Source organism: Nilaparvata lugens, chromosome 14, assembly GCF_014356525.2.
Source record: "Nilaparvata lugens isolate BPH chromosome 14, ASM1435652v1, whole genome shotgun sequence".
Classification (NCBI taxonomy): Eukaryota; Metazoa; Arthropoda; class Insecta; order Hemiptera; family Delphacidae; genus Nilaparvata; species Nilaparvata lugens.
The window spans coordinates 11,757,759-11,771,131 of record NC_052517.1 but is presented as its reverse complement, the minus strand read 5'-3'; the positions used below and the strand labels follow the sequence as shown (position 1 = coordinate 11,771,131).

The following is a 13,373-nucleotide window of genomic DNA, read 5'->3' as shown; positions in this document are numbered from 1 at the left end:
GTCAGCAGGAGAGTCATTGAATTTCTTATTGTTCTTCTTCACAGTAAAAATCTCACAGTTAGAAGTAAGATGTTTCAGTTAAATCTGTCAGTAAGATGAGATTTTCGTTTCACTTGCTGATACTAACCTTTCTCTTCTTTTTCTCTCATTCTCCATCATCACCTTCCAAAATTCCAATTCACTTTGATCTGTCAGCACTAGAGTCATTGAATTTCTCATTCTCCTTCTTCTCCATTCCTCTCCATCTCCTACTTCCAAGGTCATTTCACTTAAATCTGTCAGTAATAAACTCATTGAAATAGACCGTGACTATCTATAAATTAAATGGAGCATGACTAGAGAAAGTGTGTTCTTCTTCTTCTTCTTCTTCTTCATCTTCTTCACCTGAAATAGAGCATGACAGAGTGAGAGAGGGAGTGAGAGAGAGTGAGAGAGGGAGTGAGAGAGAGTGAGAGAGGGAGTGAGAGAGGGTGTGAGAGAGAGAGAGAGTGAGGGTGTGTGAGAGAGAGAGAGTGAGGGTGGGAGAGAGAGAGAGAGTGAGAGAGAAAAAGAGAGAGAGAGAGAGAGAGAGAGAGAGTGAGGTTCTTCTCCTTCTATTGAACGGGGGAGGGGGCGGGGGTGGTGCGGCAGGAGTGGGAGAGGTGGTGGTACATAGGACAGGTGTGATGGTGGGGTGAGGGGGGGGAAAGTCATAAAAGAAATTACTTTAAACCCGTACTCTCATACTACTAAAGTTCCTCTGCTGCACTCAAGGAACCATTCCACCCTCACCTACGGCTTGTGCATAAATGCTTCTTTTGGTGCAGCAAACTGTCACTTTGTGCACTAGTTGCACAAATAATCATTCTCCTAAAGTTACAATATTTCTTCAATATTAAATAAAATCATATTGACAAAACAATATTTGTACAAAAAATATCTACGAAGTATTCTCACCATATTGTTCCAATATTTTACAATATTTTTTGGTGAATATTTATTGAAATATGAGTTTTTTCTGAAACAATATTCATAAGATGTTGAAAAAAATTTCAATCTTGTAAATACATTGACCAATATTTTTTACAATATTGCTTAAATATATTCCTGCTACTTGGGCTAGGACGAGCACAGTGCATACCTACTAAAATCATACACCTATCAAATTACTAGCAGGTAGCCCTTGCTCCGTGACGGTCTAATTGAAAAATTGACAAATCGAAACTTCAACTTAATGAAACCTTGAAGATTTCAAAATAGGCTATAACCATCCTCGGTAAATTGAGAATCTATATGTAAAATTTAACTTTGATCAGTTCAGTAGTTCTGATGTTGCATTTATATGTGCCAGTTCTGTGCTATTATCCCTAGCATGCAAATAGATTTGCAAAAAGTTGAGGCCATCCGGCTCGCAAATATACTGGGGTTCTGACCACAGCTCTAGCTCAGTGATAGATGCATGAATATTTTCAACAAAATGAACCACCATGGGTTTAGCTAACTGATAATTAATAATTCTTACCGATGCTCTATTGAAGAATACCAGTAAGGAAATCGAAAAGATATTCAGTGACTGATAATCAGTGACCATTTATAACGAATAACCAATCGAGAACAATGAAAATCAACTATTATTCTTCTAATTGAGTTTCAAAACGCTCATCATGAATACAGGTATGCACTAATTCATCCTTTCGAAATTCCTTGAGACTTACCACACCAGTTCAAGAAGTTCTCTGGATCCTTATATGATATATTATAGACTTATTATTATGAATATCAGTAAAGATTTGTTGACTTGATAATATGACTATCATCAAAGGATGATGAGTAATAGTTGCTCTGAATGGGATCAATCTTCATTACTCCACCATTTGTATATGCTGCAGAATAAAAATGCCTGGTAACAAGACAGCTCAAACTGTATATCACGAGATGAATCAGGAAAAGAATAAAAACTTCTTATATTTTGTATGCTGACAAACAAAACAAAAATATTCCAATAAAATATATGAATATAGAAATCTCTTATAAATATGAATCCATGTAAATGAATTTTTTAATATATATCACAGGATTGTTAGCATTCACAATACTAAGAGCTACAAAATATATATTTATTAATACTGATATGTGAAACTTCAGGTCGATTTGGAATTTAATAAATTGGAACCTGTTCAGTCTATAGGTTCAATAGAATATACTTCAATCAATAATTAATAATCAATAAAATAATAATTGAAAATCTCAGGGATATATGGATTTGTGCCATGCATGGAAATTAGCTTCCTATGTATATCAAATATATTCATAAAAAAAGTTCTCATTAAATATATGATAGTGTTCGACACATTGTGGGATTTCCAAACTTGAATAATTCCTCAATTCACTGATAAAGGCCTTTAGTTTAATGAGCTCATTAAAACCTAATCACTCACTCAAATGATGTTTGCTGAAGTTCTCAAAGAATAATTAATTATCTCCAATTTATTTAGTCGAATCCTTTCGACTTCACTGGGCTCCGGTAAGGTCCAAATCGCATGTGATTCTCTATCAGTATTAAATGTATATGGAGATATTCTACAATTAAGAACTCTTAAACGATCACTGAGTTCATAGACAATCAAACGTTAATTACAAAAACTTGACATTTGAAAAGGGACTGGCTTGATGCTTTCAAAAAATTAATTAAAAGGAACCCAATCCTCATGTGCTGCCGTATCAGTCAAGATCACAAGCCAGAGAGAGCATTTTTTGAAAAATTTTCATCTTTTCTTCTAAAATTTGTAAGCCCTCATCTGATTGGTTTTCTAGTCTTTGTAAGACGTGATGTGATTGGCTATTCAAGATTCAGGGATTCCTCAACTTTTGTTATACAAAAATTAATAAGATTATACTTAAATAATAATGGACTGTAAGCATTTCAATTAAATAAATCTTAATATATAGTAATATTATAATGGATACATTTACTTTTATATGTAAGCTTTGTACACTCTTGTTTTTTCATACTTTTTAAATTTCAATAAATATTCAAAATAACATAATAATCATGGTTTTTCCATTACATAAACCTTTCTTTACATATAATTTTTTATAATTATCTAAATAAAATATATTCAATTCATAATAGTCAAGTGATCAGTCAGCTGATTTGCTTGCATAATAAATCAATAAATTGTCAACTGATCTAAGATCATGTGACATGCTGAATCAAAACAAGGATTCTAACCTCAAAAATCGTGCAAGTGTTTTTCTTTTTATAATCTGCCAATGAATAACCTAAGTCACTTTTTAATTTTATTTCTGACAAAGAATTCTCACTAATGCATAATTATATTTTCCATGGTTCTCTTATCGCTTTATAGATAGTACGACTGCTCCTTATCAGAAAGAAGATTCGATTTTATTAGAGTGTAACCTTGACTAGGCTAACTGTTATTTCAGTTTCATAATTTTATTAAAGATAGTTTGTTTCTCCTGAATTATTTTATTGTGTCAAATGGATCGTCATATAGTTTACATGAAATGATTCGTGAATTTTCTATTCCGTACATGTTCAATCCAATTCTTTCCTTCATTATTTCATAGAGATAACAATGATGTAGAAAAAATAGTGAGATTACTGGAGAAATAAAACTAGAGTAATAATATAAGAAAAAAGCTCTTGTCCTATGTTACCAAAAACATGAGTTGATTTAATATATTCGAAGATTGATTTATTCAATTTGTGAATAAGGAGGTTTGGAAGGAAGTTGGACAATAGGGAGTTTTTTTCTCTGTACATTTATCTATCTGAAGTAGATCTCTGTGATTCGAATCATCATGGAATATCTGGTTTAAAATAATGATTATTGTTGATCCTTGCAAACAATGTTTGATTGTATTGGATTTTTTATATGTCTTGAAATGTTTTTTCCGTAATTTAACACTGAATTGTAATAATTTACATTGAATATTTTAGTTGTTCATTATTTATATAGTTCTCTACATAGTTGACAATTGAATTCGCACCGGTGAAAAGTTGGAGGAAGATAGAGCTATCTGCTTCGTCTAATAACAGACAAGGATAGCATACAAATGCTAATCAGGTGCTGACACTGTGAAGTGAGTTTCACTCTGCAAGTGAGAACGTTGCAAATAGAAGAAGATCAAGAAGGAGGAGGAAAAAAGAACAAGAGGAAGAAAATGAAGAAGAAGAAGATTAGAAAAAGAATGATAAGAAGAAGTAGAAGAAGAAGAAGAAGAAGAGAAGAAGAAGAAGAAGAAGAAGAAGAAGAAGAAGAAGAAGAAGAAGAAGAAGATGGAGCAAAAGAAGATGGTGGAGCAGAAAGGGATGGAGGAGTTTGAGGATGAGGAGGTGGAGAAAAGCAGTAGGAGAAACAGAAAAAGGAGAAGGAATGAAGGAAGAAGGAGAGATATGAGAAAACGGAGAAGGGAAACGTAGAATAAGGAGGAAGAGAAGAGGAAGAAGACGAAATGGGTAAGAAGAAAGAGAAGAGAAAGAAAAAAGTAGAAGAAGAGAGAGGACGGTACAATAGAGTAGAAGAAGATGAAAAAAGAAGAAGTGAAGGGGTGAAGAAGTGGAAGAAGAAGAAGAAAAATGAGAAGAATAAGAGGAAGAAGGAGAAAACGAAAGAGAAGAAGAAGGAGGGTGGAAGATCAAGAATGGAGAAGGAGAATAAGTAGAAGAAGAACAACAAAAAGAAAAGGGTGGAAAATAAAAAAAAGAAGGTGGTGGTTGGTCAGTCACAATATTATTTGATGACATTTCTTTCAAGTTCAATATTGTAATTTCTAATGAATGTGTGGTGAATTTGAACTTTTTCTGTTGCAGTATGACGGTTGAACATTTTAAACGTGAGCACCTTGAAACTTCTCTTGGATACCAGTATAAGAGAGAGAATGTGGTAACAGTGACCATCTCAGAGGAGGGGAAATCGTTCAGGATAGGCATCAATGAGAATCCTTCTGGAATTGTTCCAACACCATCAACCCCTCCAGAACAAAGGAATGCGCTTGCTGTCGCGTAAGTGATATTTCCATCTTATTCAAAACATTTCTAGAATCGTGTCCAATTCTTCAGCTTCATTACAAATACCTCTATAGTGAGGTCCATGTTATAAAGGTACCGTAGTGGAGGAAGATAGGAGAACAGTGTTGCTGATTCTCTACCTCACCACTGCCTTCTGTAGATGACAACTGATACTGGTATATCTCATGTAATATTAACTGTTCATTCTTCTTTGAAGTAATCAACGATATTCTATTCTTCTTCAAAAGAATATATATTTTTCAATGATTGAATAAATTCATGATGGAATATTTTTCTAATTAATTTTATTTCTACATCTCTGAAAACAATCTGGCAACGTTGCGAAGCTGATAAAAGTTAGCGCTATCTGCTTTGTCAGATGATAGATAAAGATTATAACACCAATACTCAATTGAATACTGCCATTATAACATGAACCTCACTATAGCCTTTGACTCGCACCTACAGATATGCTTATGAGAACGACCCGATGATTTTTAATACAAATAACTTTGAAACAGTTTGAGATGTCCATGTGCAGTTTCATTTTCATTTTTTTTTCTAAATCTTTATCGAAATCAGGTATGATTTTATTTATTTGAAAATCTACATATTTGAGGGCACCAGGAACTGAATCCCATTATTGCCCTCATAACACACATTGAGCATACAATTTGAAAAACAATACATGAAAATAAAATAACTTAACTAATATACTATTGAGTTTCAGAAAAAAAACTAAAAACAAGATACAAAGAAAATAGTAGAAAACCTTGCAAATATGAAACTTATAGTAGCAGTTGAAAGAAAAAGAGAGACATATGAAACTAATACTGAAGAATTAAAAAAAAGAAACAAAGAAAAGAGATTAATGGAAACTTTGCAAATATGAAACCCATAGTTTAAAACACTAATATTATGTAGCCTAAAGATAATTATGTTAGTAGGACAACTATTGGCATAAAACTATTGTAGAAATAAGAGCAATTAAACTGGAAACAACAATAGTGTATACAATATAAGATAGATCTTAAGATAAGATCTTTTCAGATAAGTGACTAACCTTAGTTGTTCTTCATTTGTGAAAACCTGCTTGACGGAATTTTTTCACTCTCATACTCAAAATGAGATTGTTGTTTTTCATTGCGAATAAATGCTGGGTAGTCTCTACTCACTGTTGTTTTGTCCGTATCTTGGAGCAGCTTCATTTATCTTGAGGTTTCCTTCTAGTGCATAATTGACAGCCCTCTCCAACGCCGTTTTGTTTTTTTCACTTAAAAATTTTTATCTCAAGAACGAAATGTTGTATTGATCTGAAATTTGGCATGAATATTTATGCTATAAAGACTCAACTATAAAAAATAAAAAAAATTTTTTGTTGAAATTTTTCAAAATGGCGGCCATTTTAAATTTTTGATGGCGAATATCTCGAAAACCGTCCATTTTACAGAAAATTTACAAAAGACAAAAAAGTTAGCAAATTTTTCACAATTCCAATGATACCTAATTTATTAAGATTGGTCGAAGAATAACAGAGAAATTAATTTTTTTCGTACTGCATGCATGACCACTTTTCACCATTTAAAGATCAATATTAATTTTTAATTCCAGATGTATTTAAGATGAAGCTTTGAAACTCGGTATGGCTCCATATGGGCAAACAGATGATTTTACAATGGTTTTCAGATGATAATGTTTGTCTTGTAAAAGTATTGTTGTTTCATTAAAAGTAAAGAACCAGATGTAGTGCTTCCTATTTCTTAGTCTCACGTTTCCTAGGTCTTATTTCTATCTTAAATTTCCAGTTTCAATATTTTCTTACGTTGCTTCTACACAAATATTTAATTATTGTAATGGAATTTAGTTCGCTGGAGTACACCGATATTCACTTCATGTATGGAGCAGCTCTTGGCAATGCGACCGAAGCAAGAAGAATGTATGCAGCTGCATTTCCAAACCGCCGTCTCCCTTCCGACAAGGTGTTCACAAGAACTCACAATCGGCTGAGAGAAGTTGGTTCATTTGAACGGAACAGGGTAATTGATGGTAGGCCTCGAGCAGTTCGAAATGTTGCTTTTGAAGAGGAAGTATTGCAGAAATTCGATTTCAATCCTAGAACGAGTATGAGAGCAGTTGCAAAGCAAATCAATTCAAGTGCTTCTTCTGTGTGGCGTGTACTAAACAAGGAAAGACTTCACCCCTTCCGCTTTCAAAAAGTTCACTCATTGGTTGAACGCGACTATGAGCCAAGAGTAAACTGTGCCCGTTGGTTTCTTCAGCAAGACATTATCCAACCAAATTTTCTAGAAAATGTGTTATTTACCGATGAGTCCAGCTTTACAAGAGAAGGAATCTTCAACTCTCGCAACAGTCACGTCTGGGCCTTAGACAATCCTCATGAGGTCAAAGTGCGTGGTTATCAGCATAGATTTTCGCTGAATGTTTGGACGGGTATCTTAGGTAATCGCGTGATTGGACCATACATTCTTCCTAATCGTCTGAATTCTCCCACGTACATTACTTTTTTAAGAGACATACTACCAGAACTTTTGGAAGATGTGCCTCTTGCAAACAGATATAATATTTGGTTTCAACATGATGGTGCCCCTGCTCATTTCGGGAATGTTGTTACGGACTTTCTGAACATGACCTATCGTCAGCGGTGGATTGGGCGGGGTGGACCAGTACCGTGGCCCGCACGTTCACCTGACCTCAACCCTTTAGATTTTTTTCTGGGGCCATATGAAAGACCTTGTTTACAGCACGCCAGTAGAAAACGAAGAAGACCTTGTGGCAAGAGTGGTTGCTGCAGCAGGTGCCATTCAAGATGATGAAAATGCTTTTATAGCAGTTCGACGGTCCATGATTGAAAGGTGCAGACTGTGTAATCAAGTTGAAGGACGGCATTTTGAGCAATTACTGCATTAGTATCAGTGAACCGATTTGAGTGAAATTAATATTTTTCAATGTAAAATAAAATTTGGAGGAAAGTTATTCTTGTATATTTCTGTAATAAGAACGGTTTTCATGAAATTATAAAAAAAATTAATATTGATCTTTAAATGGTGAAAAGTGGTCATGCATGCAGTACGATTTCTCGTACTGAGAAATTAATTTCTCTGTTATTCTTCGACCAATCTTAATAAATTAGGTATCATTGGAATCGTGAAAACATTTTCTAACTTTTTTGTCTCTTGTAAATTTTCTGTAAAATGGACGGATTTCGAGATATTCGCCATCAAAAATTTAAAATGGCCGCCATTTTGAAAAATTTCAACGAAAAATTTTTTTTTTATTTTTTATAGTTGAGTCTTTATAGCATGAATATTCATGCCAAATTTCAGATCAATACAACATTTCGTTCTTGAGATAAAAATTTTTAAGTGAAAAAAACAAAATGGCAGCTATAAGGATAACCGCTGAGTTTTGGACACTTCAAATATGACATTTGTAGTCTCCTAGCATCCAGGTACAATACCCTAAAATTCTCGACACTACTTCTGAAACACTCTGTATAACTATGGAAATAATAATGTGAGCTGAGTTACCTTTGATATTCCAGTTGTATGTTTCAGTTCCTGATAAAGCATGTATTCTGGCCATGTCACACTCATTAATTTGATGTTTTTTTCTTACAGGCTTTATTTACATATTATAAATTATTACATTCATTTTATCTAGTCCAGCTGTCCAGCTTATGTAGTAAAATGAAATGAATGTTAAATGCGTGAATTACTTACCACTGCTATTGAAGTTTGTTTATTACTCAAGTTTTTGTTGACTGATGTTTATTCCGTGTAGGTAACTGGAGCTTCAATATTAGATTCTTTATATTCAATGTAGTTTAACTAGAATGATATGGGCTATGAAGCAAAAATATCACCAATAGAGTATCATATGACCATCTTCCCAAAAAATGAAGTTGGATTCAACATGACGGTTCCAAGATGACAGACCAGAGTTTTGAAGCAACAGAAAAGTAGTTTTTTATAAGAATAGGATACCCAATGAAACATATTATCAAATTATACTTGTGACATTGATATTAAGCTGTTTTCAAACATTCCACCAACCTGTACATTTATAATTATTCATGTATTTATCCAATTATTATATTTGATTTCCAATCGATTCAACAGGTGAAACCCGAATTCCTTGAAAGTAGCAAAAACTACAATTCGAATGTACCTGGGTGACCCAGAATAACGGGAACTTCAAAAAATGCTATAAAATATGCATTAATGGAAAGGGTAAAAATGATGTTATCAAACTTATGTGAAGTACGAGGCTTGTCATTTAGGAATTATCGATAATATCTATCACTTTTTGACAGCTACTTCGTTTGAATCTTAAATGGCTTCCTCTTGAACGAATGAATACATTGTTCAAATCTGTGTTGACGATTGCTCATTGATCACTGCAATATCTTATCTGGGATATCGCAGATTTCATTTTGAATTTTGTTTTTAATTTTTGATTGATTCAAAATTAATGATCAAATTGTGAGCGAAATCCACACTGCACGGTAGTTAAAGGCATCTGTGCGAGTGAGTATTGTTTTGTAACCGTGTAATCTCATGATTAGAGTTGCGTTTATTGGTCCCATGGATCTGTCCACCTGCGATTTTCTGTTTGTGGAGCTATCTCAAAATAGCTTTTCCACAATTTGACCAATAACTGTGGTTGGATATTATAACAAACAATTCAGAATGAAATTAACAATATTCCAGTTGAAATGTTGCAGCAATCGTTCGGGAATCTCAACACACATTTAAAGAGGGTATTCATGCAGGAGGAAGCCATCTTAATGAATTAGTTGTCAAAAAGTGATAGATGTTATAATTATTCTCAAATGGCAAGTCTTGAACTTCAAATTGGTATAAATAAAAATAATCATTTCTGCCCTTCTCACTTTTGTTTTTGAAAGTTCTCATGATTCTGGATCACCCATTATTAAAATAATTCAAATTTCTCAATCTAAGAATAATAAAATAAAACTTGATAGTTCATATTGATAATGTCATTAATTAATTCGATTGATTTTTTCAAGGTGTCAACCGCCAATTATAAACCCAACTATATTTCATCCCGAGTGTTATCAAAAAGTTAGGAATAAAGAGGATGAGTCACTCAAAGATGTTCTCTTGAATGATGAACAATTTCGGAAATCATTCACAGTTGTTGATCAAACGGTTCAAATTTGCAAGGAAATGAACGGAAGTGCTCCAGATTCATCACCGGTATGATACTCAATTTCAATCCTCTCTTTAAATCCTTTAGAACTTTGTACTGATATATTGCGATCTGAGCTCCCCTCAAGAGTATGAGGCCAGCCAGAAAGTAAACCCAAGCCAATCCAGGCCACTCTAACCCATACCATGGGATGTTTTGTAAACCAGTACTATAGTAAACGCAAATTGGAGAGGCCAAGGTCTTTAAATACAGGTCATAACACAATCCCGTGATGCATTACAAAATCGCCATCTTATGGGGTTCTAGTTCACCAATTTTCAAATTTATCAGCTGTTATCATCACAGATTGAACAACATGATGTTTTATTCAGTTATACTAGCACTTCGCGCTCGGCAGGGGGCTTCGCCCCCTGCACCCCCAGTAGGGTGCACCCCAAATCGTCTTTTATGACTGAATAGTGTTGGGTAGCAGCCTCCGCGCTTCGCGCTCCGGCTGGGATGCGGGCTTCGCCCCCACAATTGTCTTTTACGACTGTATAGTGTTAGATAGCAGCCTTCGCGCTTCGCGCTCCAGCTGGGAGGCGGGCTTCGCCCGCCCAATCGCCTTTCATGTCTGCCCTAGTGGAAGTGATCAATAGAGATCAATAAAAAAAATGTATTGATATCAATAGGTATTTGGGCCAATACACATCAGGTATCCATGGATATGTATTGATGTGTATTGGCCCAAATACCTATTGATATTGTGATGTACCAATGATCGTACAGCCCTCAAAATACAAAATATACTTGTTAAAAATATATGAACAAATTAGCTTAGCCATATATGACATTTGAGGGTCGATATTCTAGCGTATAAAAAACAATATAAACAAAAAAATAGAAAGAAATATTTATTTATTATGTTATTCGTTATTGTTATAAACATATATATCCTTGTCTACTGTATCTTATACTAGCATGTCTATGTTTTATAATTATTAGCTGTTCATTGAAACCAATTTAAAAGTATATCATCATAGATGAATTCTATTATTTATGTATTATTATAATTATAAAAAACTATATGATAATTTGGAACAACTTCAAACCAGGAATTTCACCATATTTTTAAAGCTTTAAAGTTGGACACAGTGACACCACCCATTCGGCGTATTGGTTACATCACAGAATCGGACCAATCCCGAATTAATATGTAAATTTGGCAAGATAAAATTTGGAGAAGAAATTGAAGTGAAAATTGGAAGAGGAAGACTCGAGGCCATTTTTTGCAAGGATCATCGGTAGGATGCAGACCTAGTCCACATACCTAATTGTTTAAAAGCTTTAATTTCTGTTTCATGTAACTTAATCTTCGTTGTTCTGTTTTTTAAAAAGTTGTTCCAAAGTTCCTATAATAATTGTGATATCAAGATTTTAAATTTCATTCAAATAAACCCTGAAATTATATCAGTGAAGTCTGTTCAACATTTTTCGCCACGTGGAAGGACCCAGCCGGAACGATATATTCTACGGCCGAATATATTTCGAAAAACCAAAAAACGGAAACAAAAGTCTACGTAAGTTGCTCGAATATATAAAAGGGGATCCCCATAAATCTGCGAAAATTGTACAGCGCATAAATTCGTTCATTTAGAAAAGTCATGACTATAGTTTTAAGGGTACAAAACTTATCATAATTAATTTTTATAATATTAAATACATTTAACTATCCACGCTGTACTTAGCTAAAAGGTCTATTTTCCTTAGGCGAAACCACACCCTGAGAATAATTACGATTATTAATTCATTCTATTTTCTGAATCACTATTTCATATTAACTTGTTTTTTCTTGTTGAACTAATTCAGTTTATGACCCTTTCCAAGGGATATTATCCATTTCATTTTGTTTAATTGAAGAATACCGAACTTTCTATATAATATTTATAAATTAAAGATCCAAATCTGCTATCAACCAATATTTATTTTGTATCTATTGAAAATATTTATTCACATAATCTGTTCATTAATTTATTCCATATTTGCTGTAACAGTTTATTTCTCAGAATATATCCATATTACCGTTTTGTTAAACTGGGTTTACTTCATTTTACCTCCAAATTCGTTCTTTCTCGGCCGACACACATTGGTCATTCAGGACACGTCCTGTTTTGCAATAGCCAGACAGTAGCGAGTATAGTATCTATCATTAGACTATTATCTATTCTGGTGGTAAGTGGTGGTCGTTTTTCTTATCAAGTAATAAATTCTGTTCTGTGGGAGTATCCCACAGAATCAAATAGTAAATCGACTCCCACCGGCCTGCTACACCGAGGTGAAGTGAATCCCGCATCATCAGCCGATCAACGTTGAAAAGAGAGGTAATAGATCGTATAGACAGCGTTAGAATTAAACTCGGTACTCGAAATATTTACTATTTTGGTCCAGCACTTCGCTACATAACCTATAGTATTTATCAGAGACCTGGTTCGCATGGATTTGCCATTCTATCTGTTGTTTCATGCGGTCTAATATCTTTCCAAATTACGGCACAAGTATTGGATTCTGGATATATTGGTCATCACTTGGAGAAAAGGTTCACTCTAAAGTTACTATCTCTGTTTGATCATAGTGACAACGGGATTTATTTTCAACGGATTCAAGTTGCACTGTATTTTATTATTAAAGTGAATTTAATTCCACCTCACTATATTATAGCCACCTACCATATTAAGTTAGAAATTCAGGTCCCTTACTTCGGCTACCTTTGTAGACCGACAAACCCTCTGTTGAGCAAATTAACTTTTTCAATCTGTCCCATCAATATACTAGTCATTCTGCTTCGATACATCGATTTAGGTGATATCGACAATTCGATTAAACAAAGATCAACCAATCTAACCTACAAATATCTATCATTGAATCATAACCTCAAATATTACAACCGTTTAACTATTCTCTTTAATCAGACTATTCTAATCATAAATTACTTATTCATTTTGCGTACTCTTCTTTCTATGGAACAAAACAGTGGGGCATTAAACGTTGAGAAATATTGCCCATGGTTTATGATTGTAGTTTTGGTTTAATTGTTAAAAAGTTTATAGTTATCAATTTTAGTGCATGTTCATGCCCCTCCCCGGAGCAGAACTTGACACATGACGCTTCAACGTGAGGCCGATATTTG

At 33.9% G+C, this 13,373-nt stretch overlaps 1 protein-coding gene across 1 annotated transcript in view; it reads left to right on the top strand.

The window, feature by feature from the left end:
• The window catches only part of LOC111053090, a 196,724-nt gene that overhangs the window by 70,995 nt on the left and 112,356 nt on the right, over positions 1–13,373 (top strand). The window contains exons 6-7 of the mRNA XM_039440764.1: positions 4,817–5,008; positions 10,065–10,254. Of these exons, the coding sequence (XP_039296698.1) occupies positions 4,817–5,008; positions 10,065–10,254 (382 nt within the window). The remainder of the gene's footprint in view (positions 1–4,816; positions 5,009–10,064; positions 10,255–13,373) is intronic.